We start from the raw sequence: 22,491 nt of genomic DNA on the forward strand, positions 1-22,491 counted from the left end.
GCTCCAAAGTAGCAATGTTGTCATCATTTGTATCTTCCAGCAGAAGTTCTCTCCTGGAGGCTAACGCCTTCACCAATATAGTGTCTGGCAAGAACATGCACCAAAAGCGTGTATGAACTACAGATGCCATTTTGGACCTCTAAGGCCATTCAATGCTTAAAAAACAGGCACTGCATATCCAAATTCAGTGCCCCTCTGTTTTGTTAGTGATGGTTGAAGGATAAATGTTGCCCAAGACAACTGGAAAATTCCCTGCTCTCACTTTTATAGTGTCATGGAAACTTGTTGGTAATCTCAGGTGGACAAATAAGGGGTTGGTTTAGCATCTGATTCAAAGTAGTACCAGCCACAATGCCCATGCCAAGTATAGAGCTGGTCCCCAAATATGCTTTACTTAGGCTCGGTGTATTGTAATATAGCCCTGATGAGTGGAGATGAGAGTTCCAGTCTCTGAGTACTGTGTTGATACCCACCGGGGTACTCACATCTGATGAGAATGAAGTGGTGAGCTCCCATTGTATCTAGTGGTATTTAATGACAAGGGTTGATGGAAAAAAGTGCAGTGGATACAGGGAAACTGTGAATGTTCTTAGTGTCTAGAGCCCCAATAAATCTTAATCCAGCTCTCATTCCAGGCACCTGATCTTATGAAGATCCTATAGAAAGTGAAGGAGAATATAAATAATGAGTCAGTAAAATTTGACTTCTGTTGTGTGCAGTGCTGCTCTAATGTAAAGTTTGTCAAATGAAAGAAGGAAATGAATAAAAACAAATAATAGGAGGATACTTGCTGTATACTGGTATCAAGTTTCCAAGCTCTCGCAGAATCAGAATTGTTACAACTGAGAAGGAGGCCATTCAGCCATGTGTCTGCATCGGCTCTGCAAATGAGCAATTCCCTTAGTGCCATTCTCCCACCTTCTCCCCTTAACCCTGCACATTCTTCCTTTTCAGATAAGTATGATTCCCTTTTTCATGCTTTGAATGAACCTGCATCCACCACAATCTCAGGCAGCGCATTCCAGACCTTAACCACTCGGTGCGAGAAAAGTTCTTTTTCCTCGTATTATTTTTGCTTCTTTTGCCAATTACTCTAAATCTGTGCCCTCTCGTTCTTGATCTCCTCATGAGTGGGAACAGTTTGTCCATATATATTCTGTCCAGACCCCTCATGATTTTGAGCTCATTCAAATCTCCTTTTAGCCTTCTTTACTCCAAGGAAAACATTCCTAAATTTTCCAATCCATCTTCATTGGGCTTATATTCTCTGGAATTCAGAAGAATAAGAGGCAATCTCATTGAAACTTACAAAATTCTGAAGGGGTTTATAGGGTAGAGCCTAAGAGATTTTCTTTTGCTGGTCAGGGAGTCCAAAACACAGGGACACAGTCTCAGGATAAGGTGCTGACCATTTAGGACTGAGATAAGGAGATGTTTCTGCACTCAAATGGCTGTGAATCTTTGGAACCTCAGGTTGTTGAATACTTTTAAGGCTCTGATAGACAGATTTCTAGTCTCTTAGGGAATTGAGGAATATGGGGAGTGGATGGGAAAATGCAGTTGAAGCCCAAGTTCAGCCATGATCATAGTGAATTAATGGAGCAGGCTCGATGGGCCACCTGGTCTACTCCTGCTCCGATTGTCTCACAAGAACACAAGAAATAGAAGTTCCTTATCCCTGGAGCCATCCTTATGATTTTTTTCTGCAATCTCTCCAATGCCTTCTCATCCTTCCTGAAGTGCAGCACCCAGAACTGGACGCAATACTCCAGCTGAGGCCAAACTAATGTCTTATTCATGTTCCATATAGTCCATGCCCCATTAAGAAAGCCTAGCATACTGTATGCTTTATTAACTGCACTCTCAACCTGTCCTGCAATTTATGCACATATAGACCCAACCCCCTGCTTCTGCACCCCCTTTAGAATAATGCCCTTTTTTTTATACTGTCTATCCATGTTCTTTTGAACCACTTCACATTTCTCTGCAGTGAACTTCATCTGCCACCTGCCCACCCATTCCAATGACTTGTCCATGTCCTTTTGAAGTTCTACACTATCATCCTCACAGTTCACAGTGATTTCAAGTTTCAAATCATCTGCCAAACTTTGAAATTGTGCCCTGTACACCAAGGTCTAGGTCATTAATATATATTAGGAAAAGCAAGCGTCCCAACACTTACCCCAGAAACTCCACTACAAACTTTCCTTCAGCCTGAAAAACATCCATTAACCACTACTCTCTGGGCAGAATCATGTCAGATTTGCTCTAAGTGCAGTAGCGGCCAGGAAAACGTTTTACCCGTAGCTGCAATGGTGGCTTTTCAGGCCGTATCATCCCAATCCCATCTCATTAATCATGCATTCTCAGGAAACATGCCATTTTGATTGCAGGTGGGCCCCGATTCACCCGCCACACCATCACCTCGCTGCTTCATCATGGCGGACGCCATTTTTAAAGTGCAGCGGTATGCACAACTTGCAGTGCTTCTAGCCCAGGATTGTTGCAAAGAAGATATGGCCCCAAAAGGCAAGAAGACTGCAGCCCCCCCGATTTAGTGATATGTCAGTTGAGTGCCTCTTTGATGCCATGAGACCCACCGTGATGTCCTCTACCCCCGCTCTGACCACAGGAGGGGCAGCAATGTTGTCAACCAGGCTTGGGAGGTGGTGGCCAGCATCAACATCCTGCAAAAAAAAAGACAGCCACCCAGTGCTGCAAGAGGATGAATAATGATCACCGTTCTGCCAGGTTAAGTCACTCTTCACATCACTCTCGACTCACACTCACAAACCCATCACACATCCACAGGGATCTCACTCACTGTCAGTTCAAGGAACATCACCGTTCGCTCTCTGACACGCCTTCATTCGCCTCATCCCATCCATGGGACCACTCACCATCCACACACGCCAGGCATACTTATCATCTGGCCTGGCAGGCATCCTGCTTACACTCTCTGTAATCATGCAGGACAAGCTGGCACACAAGAGGGAGAGGTCGCAGACTGGTGGAGGAATGCCTGACATCAAGGTCCTCAGACTTTGAAAACCAAGCCATTAAGCTGGCCACTAAAGATTGGACCATTCCTGTACTGACAATGAGGTCAGCGGTGCTTTATCAAGCAAGGATCCAGCAGAGCAACATCCATCAGACAACCATGCCATGAGTGATGTGTCCTCTTTCTTAGGCCACTGCCCTAAACTAATTATCTCCCCTTACTTTCACAGGCACATCTGGGAAACAGCTCACAGAGTCCACGTCCCAGAGCCTCCAAGCAGACTCCAAAGAAACCTCTGAAGAATCTGAAGGCACCTTCATTGAGGACCCATCACAGCGCTCACCCACACCCTCCACCAGCACAGAGACACACAGCTCGGTGGGACCTAGCTTTAGAGTAGCCTTGGGATCAAAATCTGGTGAGCACATCACACTGTCTGATCTACAGCAGGCGAAGGCAGGGAGTTCCCAGGTCTCTGGCACTCAAAGGACTGCCAAAGGTCAGAAATCTGCTGAGTCCGAGTCAGATGACAAGCCTCTGGACTCAGTCATGTCACAGTTGCTGGAGCTGCAAAGGCACGCTCGGGAACTTCAGGAAGGGATGTCCGCTGCACTCCTCAGGTTACAAGGCACGATGGAGGAGACTGTCCGCCTTCAGCCTGAGGTGATAGCGGCAGCATGCCAACACAGTGAGGTCAACGCTGGGAGGATGGCGGCTGCCATGGAGACCTTGGTCCAGGACATTGGTCCTGCACTGCTACGCAGGCTGAACTCCATTGCTGATGCCATAGTTGGCCTCCAGTGGTGTCAATGCAAGAGGGATGCAGGACAGCTCAATCTCATTTCAGCTTCCCCTTCTCCTCAAGTAGTCAGCCAGGGGACCCCAGGCACACATAGGGAGGAGGATCAGCAGGTGCACACCCCAGGGCCATCTACCCAGGTGACTCTGGGGATGTCCGGCCCATCTGAATCTCATCCCATGACCCCAGCAGCTCCAGGTCCACAGGCCAAGGAGAGAGCCACTGCCACACAGCAGGACCCCAAAAGCAAGTCAGGTCCATCCAGGTCTCAGCCCTCCTGAGAACGCCTGTCAAGGTAATCACAGACCAGGCATAGCAGTCAGCAAGTTGCCTCCACCTCTGCTGTGGATGTCAGGGGAGCACCAATACGTAGTGGCAGGGTTAGGAAAGTTAAGAAGATGTAACTCTTTTCAAGATTGCACAGCCTCGACACAGGTGTTAATGATTTGTACGTAATGTTCAGTATTGTAAATAAACTCCCAAGAATATCTCCATTTTTCTGATGAACAATGTTTGTGTCACTCAGATGTGAAACCTTGGTTCCTGCACAAGATAAAAGATAGGTGTCTCAGTCCAGGGTCTCTTCCTTGTGCTTTGTTCAGCCTTCATACCAAAGTGTTGGTCTGGCTTCACACTCACTGGACATGTTACTGATGCCTGCACCTTGATGATGCTTGTCATTGCTGCCAGAATGTCGTGCGCACGTGTCAGTGTTCCTTCACTCTGTGCTGTCACCACCTTTTGAGCTGGAGCTGGCCCCCATCTCTTCAGCATCTGTGACCAGTGACGCTGTGCTCCCGAAGGGGTCAGGTGCTGAAGGCAAACATAGGATCAGGTGCATTTAAAGTTTCATGGCTGCGTCTCTATGATATGACCCTGATCACAGAGCACAAGTGAGCTACCCTCGGCCAAGCAGGAGTCAGACATTCACAGAGGCTATGTGAAGATCTATGGAGTGTCCACACTGCACGTGGTCATCATCCTCCTGGGAGCAACTATTAGGGCCTCCGCTGCATCTCCATAAGAGGAGCCTCATCACAGAGGGCTGCCATCAGCCAGACTGGAGTCAAACGTTCACGGATGCGATGTGAGGATCTATGGTGTCTCCTCACTGCACTTCATCATCATCCTCCATGAATCTAGCAGCTATGAGGGCCTCCTGAGTATGCCTGCCTTGGCTGGCCAGTGTGAGGACCTCATCACCAACATCCTCACCTTTGAGGACCTCCTCCGCCCTGTTGATGTCTTTCTCATTGAAGGAGACATCCAGCTCCTCTCCCCGTTGCAGTCAGGCTCTAAAGGGCGCAGCAGATGATGACAATGCATGACACCCTCTGTGGACTGTATTGCAGGGCACCACCAGACCGGTCCAGGCACCGGAACAGCATTTTCAGCATCCTGATGGTTTGCTCCACCAAGTTTCAAATTGCATCATGAACCTCATGATACTCTGCTGCAGTCTGAGGCCACCGCATGGGTGTTGTCAGCCACGTCCTTTGTGGATAGCCCTTGACCCTGAGGAGCCAGCCCTGCTGCTGTGTGGACCCTGGAAGACGTAACAGATCTGAGACCGACTGAAAACATAGGGGCTGTGGACATTCCCTGGGAACAGTGCGCAGACTTGTAGGATGCCTTTGAGGTGTTTGCACACCAGCTGCACATTCAGCAAGTGGCAGCCCTTGTGGTTGACATAGTTGACCGCTTGTTGCAACAGCGATCTGAGCACCACATGAGTGCAGTCAATGGCACCTGCACCTGTGGGAAACCTGAGATCTGGGCAAACCCCAGCACTCTTGCATCCTGGCTCATCTGGTCCCTGGCGAAATGCACAAAGTTGTGTGCCTTCGCAAAGATGGCATCTATGGCCTCATGGATGCATTTGTGGGTGGAGGCTTATGAGATCCCACAGAGGTCACCTGTGAATCCCTGAAAGGTGCCACTTGTGTAAAGGTTGAGTGCCGCGGTCACTTCCATGGCCACTGGCAGTGGATGCCCTCCATGTCCCTCTGGCACCAAATCCTGCAGCAGCTGGCAGATGTGACTAACCAGTTCCCTGGACATGTGCAGTCTTCAGCAACACTGGTTCTTGGTCACTTGTAGGAATGAAAGGCGGTGTCTATAGACCCTAGGTTTAGCTAGGCTCCAACCAGCAGTGGCTCGCTATGGCTCTTCAGCGGTATGTGCGGGAGCCCCAGCCACCCCTTCCTCAGGGTGCTGCTTCTCCCTCTGCTCAGCTAGGCACCTTGATCATTCTCTTCTCCTTCGTCTCCACTCTCTGTAAGCCATGAGGTATACAGCTAGATCACCAGGCTTCATGCTCCTGATGTACTCTTCTGCAGGATGAAAGAGATACGTGTGGGTTAGCATGGGTATTCTAATAACCTCTCCTCCTGGTTAAATCTAAAGGCCCCTTAATGCATCCCAGGGAGTGCGGGCCCAGAGATTAGTGCACTGCAGTGCTGCACAGGACCCCACCCAACTCCGCCGCACTCCACCTGACCAATTGGTGGCAGCTTTGCCTATTGGACTGCATGCTGTGCTCTCAGCTCAGGAGCAGGCATTCTCCTAACCCGCACTGCAAGGCTGCATTAGTTTGAACCATGGGGGAGACTGGTCCAAACCTGAGTGATGACATTGCAAGGGGCTGTGAGTGCCTCCAACAGTGACTGTTCCATGGCCAGCTTTTGCAAGCAGATTGTACAACTTGCCTAGTCGTCCAATTGTTCTGCAGTCCACTCAAATTCTCATTAGTTTGCAGTCTGTGCCTGAGGGGTGAAAAGCTCTGGAGCACTTGGTGGCACTTTCATGCCTCAGTGTTGCTTGAGTGGGCAGATAAGTTAGAAGCCTGACTCCACATATGTCAATGTGGCTGCGCCTGAACTGCCTCAGCTGCGGAGGAATGGTCACTTTATATAAGGTTTCCCTAATGCATGGCCGCTTCCGCGCACCCCCAAACCCTGCACATGCTTGTGCACTACCATCAACCACAGTGCAGCCTCCCCCCCCCCGAATTCACCTCAATCACAGCACAGCCCTTGTCCCAGCTTTACGCTATCAGCCAGCCGGGAAAAAGCAACTTCCCTGTGCCCTCACCTGAACGCGTGTTGCCTCAACCTTGAAGTCCAATGGGGGACCCTCTTGAGCACTGCTCAACGTCACTGTGCCTCACCTCTGAGCTTCCCTCAAAGTGCAGCTTGCAGGCACATGCCTTTATATATGCTGTTATTCTGCAGGCCAACGTGCTCAGATGATCCAGCATGGGGGGATGATTCTGGCAAGCTGGACTTATAATGATATGCAGATTTATTACAGTCCAGCTGCCTTATCAACGTTATCTCCAGACAGCCTATCCAATACTTCTTCCTTATCAATTTTAAACCCTTCTAGCGTCTGAATTACTTCCTCTTTCATTACAGCCTTGGTGGCATCTTCTTCCTTGGTAAAGACAGATGCAAAGTAGTCATTTAATACCTCAGCTATGCCCTCTGCCTCCATAATTCCCCTTTTTGGTCCCTAATTGGCTCTCACACAGACCAATTTCACCCATGCCTTCTGGACCAAATATTTAAGAGATATTCCAAATTAAGTAAAGGTGTCTAAAGTTGGATGTTTTAGCACCAGTGCATATTCTTTCGTGAAGGTTACAGATATTTCACAGGTACAGGTGTTTTACTCATAATTGTCTAAAGCTCTCTGGATTTAGGAATTGCCCCTTTAGATTTGAAAATTGCAAATCTAATTCCATTATTTAATAAAGGTGAGAGAGAGAAACCAGGAAATTATTGACTTGTTAATCTAACACCTGCTGATGGGAATTTATTGGAATCTATAATTAAGGACAGAGTGACTCAGCATTTAGAGAAATTTGAGCTGATTAGAATGAGGATTTGTAAAGGGTAGGACATGTCTAACGAACCTGATTGTAATTTTTGAGGAAGCAATTGAAATAGTAAACAGGGGACAGTCAATGGATATAATTCGTATGGACTCCCTGAAGGCATTTAATCAGGTTCCACATAAGATAATGTTAGCTAAAACTTACAGCTCATGGTATGAAGGTAAATAATTGACTTGGTTAGGAGATTGGTCACATGGTAGAAGACAGATTAATGATAATAGGTACTCTAATTAAATGGAAGTGTCTAGTGGCATCCCACAAGGATTTGTGCTGGAACTGTTCACTTTATTAACTCATTTGTGAGATAACACAATAAAAAAAGTTTGCTGAAGACATAAAGATTGGTGGCATATTATTTAAAGTAGAAGTTGCATAAAATTACCAAGAGTCATCAGTAGATTAAGTAAATGAAGAAAACTGGGCAGATAGATTTAAATGCAGGTAAATGTGATATCACCCATTTTGGACCATAAAGGGATAGACCTCAGAAATTTTTAAATGATAAGCTAGGAACAGAGGAGGTGCAATGAGATTTAGGGAGACCACCAAAATGTAGCAGGCAGCACAAAATAAAATCTGAAAGGCTAATGGAATGTTGGCCCTTATAACAAAAGAGCTAGAATATAAAGAGGAGGAAGTTTTGCTACAGCTTTACAAAGCCCTGGTTAGACCACATCTGGAGTACTGTGTAACATGCTGTTTAGAAAGAAAAAATACACCATAGAAAGAATATATTAGCCTTGGAAAGTGGCACAGCACAGATTCACCAGAATGTTACCAGGGCTCCAAGGGTTAGATTACAAGGAAAGATTACACAAACTAGACTTGTATTTCTTGGGATGTAGAGGGTCAGGTGTGATTTAATTGATCTTTTTAAGGATTTTGAAAAGAATTGATGATAGCTGGAAACTTTTTCCTGTGGTCAGTGAGTATAGGACAAAGGGACATAATCTTAAAATCAGAGCCAGGCCATTCAGGAGAGAGATTAGAAAACACTCCTTCAAGCAAAGGTTTGGAACTTTTGCATAAAGCAGTGGATGCTAGCTCAGTTAATAATTTTAAATCTGAGATTTATATATTTTTGCCTGCCAAGAGTATTAAAGGATATGGAGCTAAGTCAGGTAGATAGAGTTAAGGTGCATATGAGCCATGATTTTACTAAATGGCAGAACAGATTCAAGAGGCTGAATGGCCTACACTCGTTCTCATGTTCCTAAGCACTTTCACAACAATCATAAAATCAGCCGAGGGAAACATTTTTGGAAAGTATTTTTTTGCAACTTGATTTTAATAAATTAAAATCGACTTTGTGATGTCCTAATGTGAGCTTTGATATACTGTAATTGTGAAAATAATTTGATAGCCATATAAAGAATTATTTCTTCTAGTCTTGGAATTCTTAACATAATACAATTGTTTAAAATATTCTGGGAAAATTTTCAAAATTATATTGATAATTCTGGGGGAACAGTTCAGGAAAATTCACGATACTTTTGTGTTCTATTACTACATGTTGCAGAAATTGCACTGGCATTTCTTGTTATGAGTGGCAATTGAATCATTAGAGATCAAGTGCTGTAATATTCTTGATGTAGACTATGTACAGCCGATTTTATCAATCTCAAAGCAGTAAATTTTTTCTCAATTTCTTAAGGTTATAGCTGAATCACATCAATCATGTTTCACAAACCTGTTTAAAACCCTATTCAAACACTTGAAGCAAACTTTGTATAATGCTAATGTCTCTTTAATGTATGTTATAATAATATGAAAACTCAAAGAAAAGTGTTAATATAAATTTCCCAAAGTTATTCTCCATATTGAATAATTTTAATAAACCATAATCAGCTAGGAAATATTTGATTAATTTAAGAGCTTTAAAAAAACTTAATGAATTTTATAGTCACCTAAGAGCAAAGTAAATTAAGGAATTTATCATTATGGAATTACTGCTTGCTTAAATGACAACTGCTATAAAGTACATTTTATCTTATCTTATTAATATCTTATCTGACTATTAAATGAAGACATGCAAATATTTGGTTAAATAATGATTGGAAACCATTGTGAGCATGTAGCTTACTGGGATCCTAAACCATCTTGTGCACCAGTGCTTTTATATTCAGTTGCGGCAAAATGAAACATTGCAGAATATTATTCATGTTGGTCCTGAATTCAGATTTTCGTCTACATTTTGAACACTTACCTGTTCTCTTGTACTCTACAGAAAAACTGAGTTAGTTCTCTTTTTTAGGGTTTGACACCAGCATTCTTCCAATCTGCAAGGATTCTTTGGGCTGGATATTTAACAAGCTGGACATGAACTATGACCTTTTGCTGGACCAATCAGAGCTGGGAACAATTTACCTTGATAAGTATGAGCAGTGCATTAAGCCACTTTTCAACTCCTGTGACACATTTAAAGATGGGAAGCTTTCAAACAATGAATGGTGCTACTGTTTCCAGAGGCAGGGAGGTAAGTTTGTAAAGAGAACTCCAAGAAAATGCAAGCAAAATACTGTGGATGTTGGAAATCTGAAATAAAGAGAAAGTGCAGGAAAAACTTAGCAACAGGTCTGGCAGCATCTGTGGAGAGAGAAACAGAGATTGGGATTTTCTGGTCCTGCCTGTAATGAGAATCGTCGGCGGTAGAACAGAAAATTTGACGGACCAGCCAAAGGTCCATTAACTCCAGGTGGGACCAGAAAACCCTGGCGGGAGTTAACATTGAGTCCAATATGACTGTTCTTCAGAACTGATGAAATAGTTCCAAAAGACAGTCATATTGGACCTGAAATGTTAACTGTTTCTCAAAGAAAATGTACATTGCATTACACATTGCATTTCCAGTTGGGCAGTTTTATTTCTGCCAATGTATTTTCTGTGAGTTGTAGGGAATGTGGGCTTTAAAAAAATTGCATTGTTATGGAACAGGCATGGTAGCAGCTGGTGTTTGTTGTGTTTAATTGGAAGCAAACAGTGATGGTGCCTGCATTGCTAACCCAACTATATTTGGATATGGAAATTGCAAGAGTACTTTCTGGGTACGAGAGGTAGCATTTTTCTGTAGTAAATGCAGCATTGTACATAAAAGCATAGCCTGCTGCATCTGTAACTTTAGGCAATTGGTAACCATGCCCAGCTTCTCAGTCTGCATTCATATGTGCTGCTTCATCAAGGTTAGACTGCTTCATCTCCAAATAGACAGGTTACCCTATAACAGTGCAAGATAAAGTGAAATCAGGGCCAAATTATGCCAGCCCTTTGAGGATAGGCTGACAACCAGGAAGGCTGACAAAATAGTGTGAAAAGGGGGACAGGGGAGAGGAGTGGGCTACCTGTCATCTTCCAGCTGCCTTGCTATTTTGCTAGTGGCAGGAGCATTAGCAGATTAGCCACCCACCTGACAGCTAATTGAACCACTTAAGTTGCCAATTAAGGGCCATTTCCTGCCTTGGTAGGCATTTTGGCTGCATTGTGGGTGGCGGAGCGGTGGGGGCAGGGGGGAGTGGCGTGGAGGTGGCCATCATTACATAGGGAGACTGCCCATTGAAACCTGACAGTTTCTCAGCTTCAGGGTGGAGCACTCCTTTTTGGGCCCACTCCATGGCCCACAGAAGGGGCCTCACCAGTGACAATGGGCACCCCTGGCAGTGACAATACTACCTGTACACCATGACCATGCTCCTCCACCCGCCCCCAATCACTGTGGCCTCCTTGCCTGGCCCCAGTGCCTCTTAATTCTACCTACCCCTCTTCAAGGGTGCCTCTGCCATTGAGACACCCTCTCCCAGCAGCCTCCTCAATGACCACCACTAGTAGTGGCGCTGCTGAGCTGCCGTTCCTCTCCTTGGGCCAGAGACTCTCGGGGCTGGGCCCCCTTCCTTAATTGGATGGTTGCCCTGCCAGAACTTAATTGACCGTCAGCAGGAATATCCCTCCCTGGGTCCCACTGCCAGCCGATGCAGTTACGTCACATTTTCAGCTCTGACAGCAGGACTTCTACCACCTGCACAAAATTCAGCCTTGGTATTCGGAAAATCTACAGGAGGGCATGGCAATCATCTTTGGAGAGGAAAAGCTTAAAGATACATGAGGAGGCCAGCGGAGAGAACAGGTACAGCTCTGGGGTGTATGTAAAGACATCAAAGGCATCAATAATGCAGCAAGAGATGAAACGAGAAGAAAAGGATCGAAGGCAAAAAGTGGATCTAAAGTAAAATGCCTGGGTAGAAGGAGGCTGAGATGCATTGATTCAATGAGACTGGAAAAGTATCGACATATAACATTGTTAAATGTCTTACGTCATGTAAATGATTCTTTCACCAGAACTATCGTTGTCTCTGTAAAACATAGTTCTACCAACAAGGTCCAGTAACCTTTTCTACACTTGCAGCTGTTAGTCACAGAGAACTCCTGTCATGGTACTCATTCTCCAGCTTTTCATTGCAATTATTGTAATATTTATCTTTTTAAACACATTTTAGTAACCAAGAAACTTGGTGTTAGACCATTGATCAAACAAACTCACTTTCAACTTTAGTCTGAATGAACATCTAAACTTGGACTTGACATTATGGACACACACACACACACACACACACACACACACACACAAACACACACGAAGAGGTCAAAGGCACCCATCTATATGTTGCCAGGCAACAAGATTGACATTGCACCATATTTCCTGCTATTTGTACTGTTCCATCGTTGGGTGGTCTGTTAGGTCCATTGTTGTGCCATAATTGGAGGGGACTCAGGCCCTATGCAGAAGAATCCTTCCCAAATCATGTAGACAAAAAGTCTACACCCACGACATCACCCCAGATGCTGACACACTCCCTCCACATCACCAACATCCTTTGATGAAAAGAAAATCGAGGATATAGCTAATGTCTGAAGTCACTAAAATTAGGTATGGTAGAGTGCACAGGAGGTAATGAAATAATATTCTGGCAGCTAAACCGAGTTTAGTTAGAACAGCATGAGGAAAATCAATGAGAATGGGAAGTCAGAATCTGGTTTGTGGAGGTCAGGATCATGCTTACAGACAATGGAAATCAGAGAAATGGTTACCTCATCTGCATTTGATCTCCCCACTGTAGAAGGGATCACAATCTAAGCAGTAAATTCAATAAACTAGATTGGAACAACCTTTTGTAAATTGCTGTCACACAGCATTTGAGGCCCTGGGAAGTGGTGTGTGACGAGGTGAGTAGACAAATATAGCAACAGCCATGGTTGCATGTGAAAGTGCCTTGGTTAAGGTGCAGATGCATCGCTGAACATGATCTGGCAAATGGTGAGGGTAGTGGGATGGAAGATGAGGGCGAGCAATCCTATAATTGAGAGAAAAGAGGTGACAGTAGAGGCTGCATAAACTCAAAGGCTCTGGTAACCAGTGCAGAGAGAAAACATTGCCTAAAGAAAAAAGCTGTGGCAAGAAATTTGAGTCTTCAAAAATGATGCAATGAAGGCAGAACAATGAGAGAAAAGGGACAGATGCCTGTAATTTCCACAGGGGTTCTCAGGCAGTTGATTGGCAGAGCCCTGATGAAAAAATGTAAATGGTTAAAAATATAATCCTGGGGTTCCACCAATATTCCACTGAACCTATGGCAGGGGATCTGGAGTGCAACGCAGAGATTCTGAGTCAGAGTTTATGAAGGAAGCGAATAAGAAGAAGTGTGAGGCAGCTATGTGTGTAATAAGTCTGTGGGCTTGTAATTGAGATAAAAGCAGCAGTTATTACTTTAATTTTTTTTATTTGTGGACATCGCTGGTTAAGCCAGCATTTATTGCCCATCTCCAATTGCTATTGAGAAGGTGTTAGTGAGCCACCTTCTTGAACTGCTGCAGTCCATGCAATGTAGATACACCCATAATGCTATTAGGGAGGGAGTTCTAGGATTTTGACGCAGCGACACTGAAGGAACAACGATATAGTTCCAAGTCAGGATGATGTGTGGCTTGGAGGGGAACTTGCAGGTGGGTGTTCCCATGCATCTGCTGCCCTTGTCCTTCTAGGCAATAGAGGTCATAGGTTTGGAAGGTGCTGGCGAAGGAGCCTAGGTGAATTGCTACAATTCATCTTGTAGAGAGCACACACTGCTGCCACTGTGTGTCGGTGATGGAGGGAGTGAATGTTTAAAGTGGGGTGCCTATCAAGCAGGCTGCTTTGTCTTAAAGTAGTTTTCCAAACGTTTGCCCTGAGATACTAAAATAGTTAAACATCATAGTCACACCAAGACAAGGCATAGTAAAGTAATTTTAACATGCACATTTTTTTTAAGCAAAAGTGATATAGTTACGTTATATTTTGAAAAATTACATCAAGATTGAAGTAACCCAAATCCTGAACAAATAGTGCAAAATCCACATTGTCTATTCTAAGCTTCGGGTGGGATTTTCTGGCCCCGACACCGGTGAGCATTGTCATGGGTGGGATAGGAAAATTTGGAGAGCCATTGACTTTTAACAGCTCTCCAAATTTTCCCATCCCATCTGCGATGATGCCCGCCGGTTTAGGGGCCAGAAAATCCCATCCTTTGCTCTAACTGGTGCAGAAATTAACTACACAATTTTAAAGCCTCTTGATTATAGTCAAGCTATATTGGGTATTCTCTTATATATAGTCAAGCCCAAATTTATTGGCCTTGATGGTCTCCATTTTTGTTTGGCAAATTTATTTTTGATTAATGAGTTATTATGCATCACCTAATTGTACTTCTAACTATCATAACAATAAAAGTTCAACTGGCCATCATTAGAGTGTAGTTTGTGTAATCACAGCTTCATAATGGACACTGACAGTTGATTTTAAATGCTCAGATTCAAACTGTACAAGATCATAACTTTACTCCCAGTGATTTATGGCTTTATGCAAATTTTCAGGAAAGGTAACATCTGCCACCATAACACATTCATTGACCTTTCTAGAAGTATTGAAATTTGTCAAAAAATGTAATTTATTTTTTTAAGCGTTTTAATTGAATGCGGATCCCTGCTTTGTGTGAAAACGTCCAGCTTTGAATCTCAAATGTAAAATGAAATGCAGTAATGTTTATACATAGGTTGGTCATTGAAGATATCATTCCTGGCCCATTGGGAACTACTATCTATTAAATTTTATTTCAGGTCTTCCATGCCAAGCTGAAATTAATAAGATTCAAAGGCAGAGCAGAGGGAAACATCTTTTAGGTAAGCATTGTAATGTGATGAAGACTGCATAGTATGATTCATTAGAATTCAATGATGTGTAATTTGAAAATGTATAAAAAATAAATAAATCTTGATATTATTGTGATTCTTTTAGGATGAGATAAGCTGAAAGTGTTTTCAAAAGGGAAGAACATACACCATTAATTTCCAACTTTATTATTATTCTGCCTTATTTTTACTGTGTGGATGAAATGAACAAGATTCAATACTGGAACAACCCAGTTATTGGAATGAATATTTCATGATTATCCTGTTCACATTGTTGAACTTTTCTTCAACTTCAGAATACTGTAGTGTGATACTTCTGTCTCTGTTCCAAATGTGGGAATGTGAACATTTAAAAATTCTGCAGTTGCACTGGAAATCATAAATAGCTGAGAATGCCATGTATTTATCTCTATTTCTGGTTTTTCCCCTTCCCTCTGTGTGTTTGTGTGTTCGCACACAAACACACATGTTCACTCTTCGAGCTAGGAAGCAGGTACTGTCAAATGGACAGACAGGTAGGTAGTGGATTGGGTTTGATTTTCAGGCAGAGGAATCAACTGTAAGATGAACAAAAAACATGGGATACAAAGATGGAAAGGACCATGGACAGGAGGATATGGACTCAGCATTCAATAAACACCAAATCAAGTAATTAGCACTACACATGATATATTTGTATGTGATTAGGAATGTACAATAAAATTATTGTTTATCTACATATAGTTTAAATGTATGCCTACACCCATTTATAGAAATAAATAATCCAAATATATCCCTGCAATGTGTCAGATATAAATCTTATCATATCACTGAAACAAAGCAAAATTATACAATTCAAAGTAGTGGATAACTCCTCTACACATAAATTAAAGAAAAATATCAGGAGCTCCACAATATAAAATGGGATTTTTGCCTGCTGCACTTACCAAGGCACTATTCACCTCACTGATGGTCTGTTACTCTAATAAAAAAAACTGTGCGCTTATTCAGATCTGTATTGGGATTCAGAAGATGAAAGATTCTGTTCTTCCTTAATTTAAAATCTGAATTTAAAGTAGACGGTTAGACAAGTGAGAACATCTTTGCTTGACCATGAGAGATCTGCATATGTGCAATGTATAGATTGGGATATGTCTCTCCAACACACTTCGCAAAAATGCATTATTTTTGCAAAACAAAATTATTGTAGCACCAACCACAGAAGGTGACTACAAAGATATTTATACAGGCATATTAATTATACATTTGCAAGAGAGCTTCTTATTGCACACAAATTACGTTTCCCATGAAATATAGAAAATCACTTCTCATATGCAGAGTAATACTTGCATATTGAGCATACATACAGCAGCATTTTCTTTAGGGTTCAAATGACTTTGTCTGAAATTGACTAAATTCATATCATAGCTTTCTGATCAAAAAAACTGAGTTTTTGCCCTTGGTGTTTAGGCCGTCAGAGTTATGGCTCCACGACTTATCCAGCAAGCACTTGAACCATCCAGACTATGGTCTCAGTCTGTGTTTGGTTAGCTGATCACAATTAGATGATGCAAGAGCCATTACTAATTTCCATAATACCCTAGGGTTAGGGAGGGTACAGTTAATTAGCTTTCCCACTTCTGATCACAATACACTGACCCCTGGAAGTGCATGTATGTGGATGTAAAGTGGGGGCCAGATTGTGTTTGACTGTGACGCCTCATACAGTTACAAAGCTTTGTCACTTCCTGTGAAGGCTCACATGTGCATAATGGCAGCTTAGCATCATGGAACCATAACCCATAATGAGTATGTATCCCTAGGAAAGAAATCGAGAGGAGAAAACTATGAATAAAGGCACTCATTGTTATTAAATAAATCTTTTCTCAATTGAAGCAGTACAAAAAGGGCCTAACTATGTAAGAAACTAACTGGTCCTTTGATCTTCTGACCAAGCTCTTGTATTCAATTACAATTCCTTGGCTCAACACCCGCTAACATCTATTTCCTCATTTTCTCTCTTTAAAACTGCTATCATGAAAACTGTCCTCTCAATTCCCACTCAGTCAAGACTCCCTTTCTTCTACAAGATCCTGCATTCCCTTAGATCCATTCCAATTAATCTATTTTTGCCTCTGTCCAGTCTGATTGTCATTTCAATTATGGTACTGAGAACATCCTTGTCAAAGTTACCAACAACTGTAGCATTTTATTGTTCCTCATCTTCCGCTGCTATACTGTGGCCCTCCATTCAGTTGATCACATCCCATCCCTCTATTACTCACTGGGCTTTTCTATTACCTCTCCTCCATTGTCCATCTCCATGGCACTTCCCTCCCTGTGTTCCTCTCCCAATATAGTCAACCCATTTCATTCAAACTTTTCATCCCATGCCCACATCTCAGATGTGCCCCATATCCTCTTGCTCTCCTGTTCCTTGGGTTTCATTGTTTACCTCCCCTATTCCTTAACTATGTGTAATCATTCCTTGATATCATCTTTAAATATAATGTAGGCTTCCATGGTATGCTGATGACACCCAACTCCATCTTTCTGCCTTAACTCTTGATTGAAGACTTGTAGTGCTGTCTGACTGCCTTTATGGTGTTTGGGAAGAGCCAAATCTTTCTCCTACTCAACATTTGCGAGACTGAAGGTGTCCTGAATCTCAGAAACTGACTATGTCTCCTTCATCCGCTGTTTATTCAGACTGAGCTAACAGGTGTACAACCTCAGTGACCTGCTCAAACTTGAAATATGCTTAACTTTGGCAAACTCTCCTAGCCTAGAAAGTTTACTTCCATGCCTGAACTATTGCTTGCCTGCTTCTCACCACCACTCAAACCTTTATCTACACATTCTTCAATACTCTCCTCACTAAGCTCCTCCATTCAACCTTCACCAACCACAAACTCATCTAAAACTTTGAAATAAAAACAGAAAATGCAGGAAATACTCAGGTCAGACAGCATCTGTGGAGAAAGAAAAAGAAATTAACATTTCAGGTCAATGACCTGTAATCAGAACTCTAATAAAAGGTCATCAACCTGAAGCACTAACTCTGTATCTCTTTCCACAGATCCTATCTGACTGACTGCATATTTCCAGCATTTTCCGTTTTTATTTCTGATGTCCAGCATCCACAGTATTTTGCTTTTACATCTAGAATGCTGCAGGCTGCAGCATCCACTGCCCACACTGTTGACTTTAAACCCTCATCTGCTGTTTGAATCCCTGCATGACCACACTCAGCCCTATCCTTATGATCTTCTACAGCTCTATGTCCCAGCCCACACCTCTTCTCTCCGGACTCTGATCTACTTATGTAAGGCCACCCACACCCCCCTCCAGGCTCCCCACTCCATCATTGATGGCAGAACCTTCAGTCACCATGCTCCTACTCTATGGAATTCAAAAGATTTCTAACTTCTTTGATTATTTCCTCTGACTTCCCTTGCTGAGTATTTTGCCTCTCCCTGCAAAGTAGCATTGGGAAGGTTTGTTATGTGAAAGGCACTGAATGCAAAAGTGTTGTGTGCTAAGGCATTAGTTAAACCAATGCATAATTTTCGAAACTTCAAGCTAAACATTTTATCACAACTTTCTTTTTATTTTTGGCTTGATGTAGGTATTTTTATACCAAGGTGCAATGAGGATGGATATTACAAACCAGCCCAGTGTCACAGTAGCACTGGGCAGTGCTGGTGTGTTGACAAATATGGAAATGAAATAGCAGGTTCACGGATAGAAGGGACTCCAATCTGTGGTAAGGCCAGCCAAATAAGGACAGTGTTCACTATTCAGCTGTTTATATCTGGGAGAGCAAATAAAAGGGGAAGTATTATTAAAACCCTTCACTAGATACAGGCAAGGAAACATTCTGTGGCATGAATCTTTTGATGACTATGGTAGGAGATATCAGCCCTCCTTGAAGGTCAGGGTTCCCATTTATCAGGTGTGATGTCATTGCTTACAGAATGAATGAATCAGTTTAGTCACACCAACCTTTGAAGAGTTTGATATTACTGAATTATAGGTTATGATATGATTAATAATAAAGAGAAAGATGGCAAGTCTCATGCTTTGAACCTGAATGGACTTCTTATGTAAAATACAAAGAAACACATCACATCCTAGCTCCAAAAGCAGAAGGTCACAATGATGCAGGCAGCCAGCTTCTGAAATAGATCTTAATGATTTATTTTCCAACCAAGTTCAAGAAATTAATGTCACTGATATTAAAGGATTAAAAACTTAACATGCCCATAAGATTTCTTAACCATTTTTCAAAAGGTATTAACCCATTTAAAGTATCTTCCATATGATTGACAAAATAGTATAATTAATCATATTAAGCATTTCTCCACTAATACCACCAACTTCATGAGTCAAACATTAGTGGGATAGCAAGAAACAAATTGAAACAAGAGTTATGTAACCAGGTAGATTATTTTGCAAGCAATAAATTACTTGTGGTTTGGTTAATTCCAATAATTGTATGTTGAAGAAGAATGAGCCTAAAGTTCACCTTAAACCAGGTTTATTTCCAAGAAAGCAAAATAACTCTCCTAGTTTTCCCCCACCTGAATGAACTGGCTTATATACTCTTGCAACAATTTGCTAACCCTTCCCCAATTGGGGATGGCTGTGCTGAATTACCAACTTAAAGCATGTATTCTATTGCAGCACAATTTCGACATTAACATGGTTTACAATATAATTGTTTTCTATTCAGCTTAGCCAAGTATATTTTTTTATATTATGCACATCAGAAAATGCTCTTCAATCTTTAAGATCTGAGTTTCAATCTTTCTAATACAGATGGGAGTCTACTGGCATTTAGTTTTAATGCCACATGTTAAACAAGCCTGTTCAACTTCAGTCCCGTTCTTTGTAAGTTTGAGTTCCCAATATTGATAGCTGTCACCTTCAGCATTAAATGACATATTCTCCAAAATAATAATTTCAACTGAATTCAATATAACTATTAAACATGGTGGGTAAATATTTTTTATTGAAAGGCGATCTCTTAATGATCTAATCTTTTACTTTCAGAAGAAGATCAGGAGACTTCTGGTGATTTTGGCAGTGGTGGGTTCCATGTTTTGTCTGATGACCAGGATGACGAGAGAGAAATACAAAATGAAGAGGAAGAGAAAGCACCTGAGGGCGGAGGCAATGAAGATGATGAAGATAGCGAAGATGACAAAGATGATGATATTGGCTATATTTGGTAGTAGCATTTACTGCATCACTACCCAGAACTGTCATATTTTGCACACTGCTCAAGTTCATTCTTATCTCAGTTTGTCTGTGGTACTGGGGAAATGTTACATCTGAGATAAAATAAACAAAAAAAACTTGTAGATAATAAAATGTCGATCTCACTGGGACCATTTCGTTCATCTGTTGAGCATGTTCAGTAGCAAAATACATTTTGGAATGTGTTTCTGCACAGTAAGAAAGTTCAGGAAATAGGTTATTCAGATTTATAACAAGTCTCTTGGATATGAGCAGTACAAATTAACTAGTCTCATTCTGAATCCACACAGCTTAACTAACCCTTAACATTCACTGCTTTTCTAAACAGAGTTGAAATATAAACTATGGAGCTTTCTTAACATCAATTCTTAGGCAGAGAATGAAAAGATCTCAAAAGAAATTAACTTACCTTAACATCACTATACAAAAATATTTTACTTGTGTTGGATATTATGTACATCTTATTTACATTTTTAAATATCTTTATATACGTTTGTCTTGCATTTCTGCATGTCATCATTTAATATTAAACTTCACCATAGTAACTGAAACACTGTAGCACCAAGTATCACTGGTTAATGAAGGAATTGTGACTTTGTTTCAAACTGCATGACAGTAAGACCTGAATATTAATAGCATGTCAGAGTATGCAGCAACCAATGTTTCCATGCTATTCCATTCAATGGTTGAAGTAATATTCATAAATCACTTCAGAGCTCTTTTGAAACAGTGCAGTATGTATAAATTGTCTTTGCACTTTCACAGAAGTGTATTTTGGCACAACTCTAAGATGCAACTAAAATGTTGTACCATTGCTAACAATGCCAGAAAAGTTAATACTGCCCTTCGAGCATAAGCAGGTTAATAGTCAAAATATGTTTCCCTCAAATTCCCAGATTGTGAGAGAGTTAGTCAAAATGTTCACCCTTGCTGAGCCAGGAACATCTGGAGAAGAACTTGGCAGAAATTCCATTCAGTATCATGGTGGGCTGAAGATGTTCCCACTCTTACAGTGGCAGCCACCTGCAAGTCACGCAATTAGGGCAATATGACATTACCTGTGCTACATTACAGGAATTTCGACTTTCCATTTGCCCCTGATGATGTGTGCCACTATTTAAAAGGCACAATTTGCTAGGAGCAACGCATTGAGGTGGAAGCAATTGGGAAATTGGACACGGTCCATTGAAGTTACTTGTGAAGAATTTTGACCATACCTTGGCATTCTTCACAAATATTACAATTCTTTTTTACATTTACACTCAAGGAGCCTTCCCTATATTCTGCATTACTCTTCGAAAGCATTCTATTTCAGAATTATTGACCTCATAATTGGATAACTACCCCTACCATGTCCATATTTCCTGTTTTTCTCACTTTTTTGACTTACAGTGTCAATTTTCCTTTTACACCCTGCAAATTAGTTTAAATCTTTTTCCATTGCCTTATGTATCTGCTCTGCAAGTACATGCATGCCCCTCTGATTTAAGTGACAACCATCCCACCTGTACAGCCTTACCTAGTCCCAATAGTGTCCCAGTGGCCTGGGAATATGAAACCATCCCCTCTACACCATCCTTCCAGCCATGTTCCCCTATGCTGTTGTCAAAAAGGGACACACCTCAGGTGCATGTGCCAATCATTGCACTGGAATCTTGAGAAAGATGATCATTGTGAGAATGGACTTCATTAAATCATCAATGGGAGCAAGTCAGCTGAATATCCTTGCAGCCCTTTGTGATGCTTCCCTATGTACATTGGACTCTGATTGACAATACGTTTCCCCCAAGGACAGCAGTCCTTCATTAAACAGCTCTACACTGCGTTGACTGACTCTGACTTGCCTGGAATCCCTTAGGAAGTAGGTTTATGTTTTCTGATACGCCTATAAATTTTACTCTCTCTAGCCTGTTCTGCAATAGTTGAACCCTACCTGCATATTGCAGGGCAGTGGGCTCCACCCCAATTCAGCCATTTGCCGCAGGACTCGTAAGAGGCCATGGAGAACCTACATGTATTTCTATATTCTGCTAGAATCCTTCTCTTCATGGCAGATCCCTAGGTTATCAACTGTTTGCTCTCTAGCCAGAGTCCAACACATCTTATGCCTATTTCAAGCTCCACTCCCACACCTACTTTCTCTAGCTTCCTTGTACTCGGGGTCTAACCATGTTGCAATTTTTCATCCATAGCAGCTATACCTCTTTGAGTGGGAGTCCATAGGGTGTTGTGTGCAAGAGAAATGGTGAAGGACAAGTGGATGAGTGGTTTCCACTGTCACCAGCAATTGAGTAGACTACAATATCTTGCTCTTCAGTGATGTTCTCTACAGTTTCTTGG

General features: G+C 42.1%; 1 protein-coding gene across 1 annotated transcript in view; it reads left to right on the forward strand.

Moving 5' to 3' along the window:
- Window positions 1–20,126, forward strand: part of spock1 (SPARC (osteonectin), cwcv and kazal like domains proteoglycan 1) — a 561,041-nt gene extending 540,915 nt beyond the window's left edge. Inside the window, exons 8-11 of the mRNA XM_041193973.1 lie at window positions 9,953–10,174; window positions 14,839–14,901; window positions 18,518–18,655; window positions 19,945–20,126. Of these exons, the coding sequence (XP_041049907.1) occupies window positions 9,953–10,174; window positions 14,839–14,901; window positions 18,518–18,655; window positions 19,945–20,126 (605 nt within the window). The remainder of the gene's footprint in view (window positions 1–9,952; window positions 10,175–14,838; window positions 14,902–18,517; window positions 18,656–19,944) is intronic.
- Window positions 20,127–22,491: the final 2,365 nt, after the last annotated feature.

This window comes from Carcharodon carcharias, chromosome 8 (assembly GCF_017639515.1).
Source record: "Carcharodon carcharias isolate sCarCar2 chromosome 8, sCarCar2.pri, whole genome shotgun sequence".
NCBI classification, from domain to species: Eukaryota; Metazoa; Chordata; class Chondrichthyes; order Lamniformes; family Lamnidae; genus Carcharodon; species Carcharodon carcharias.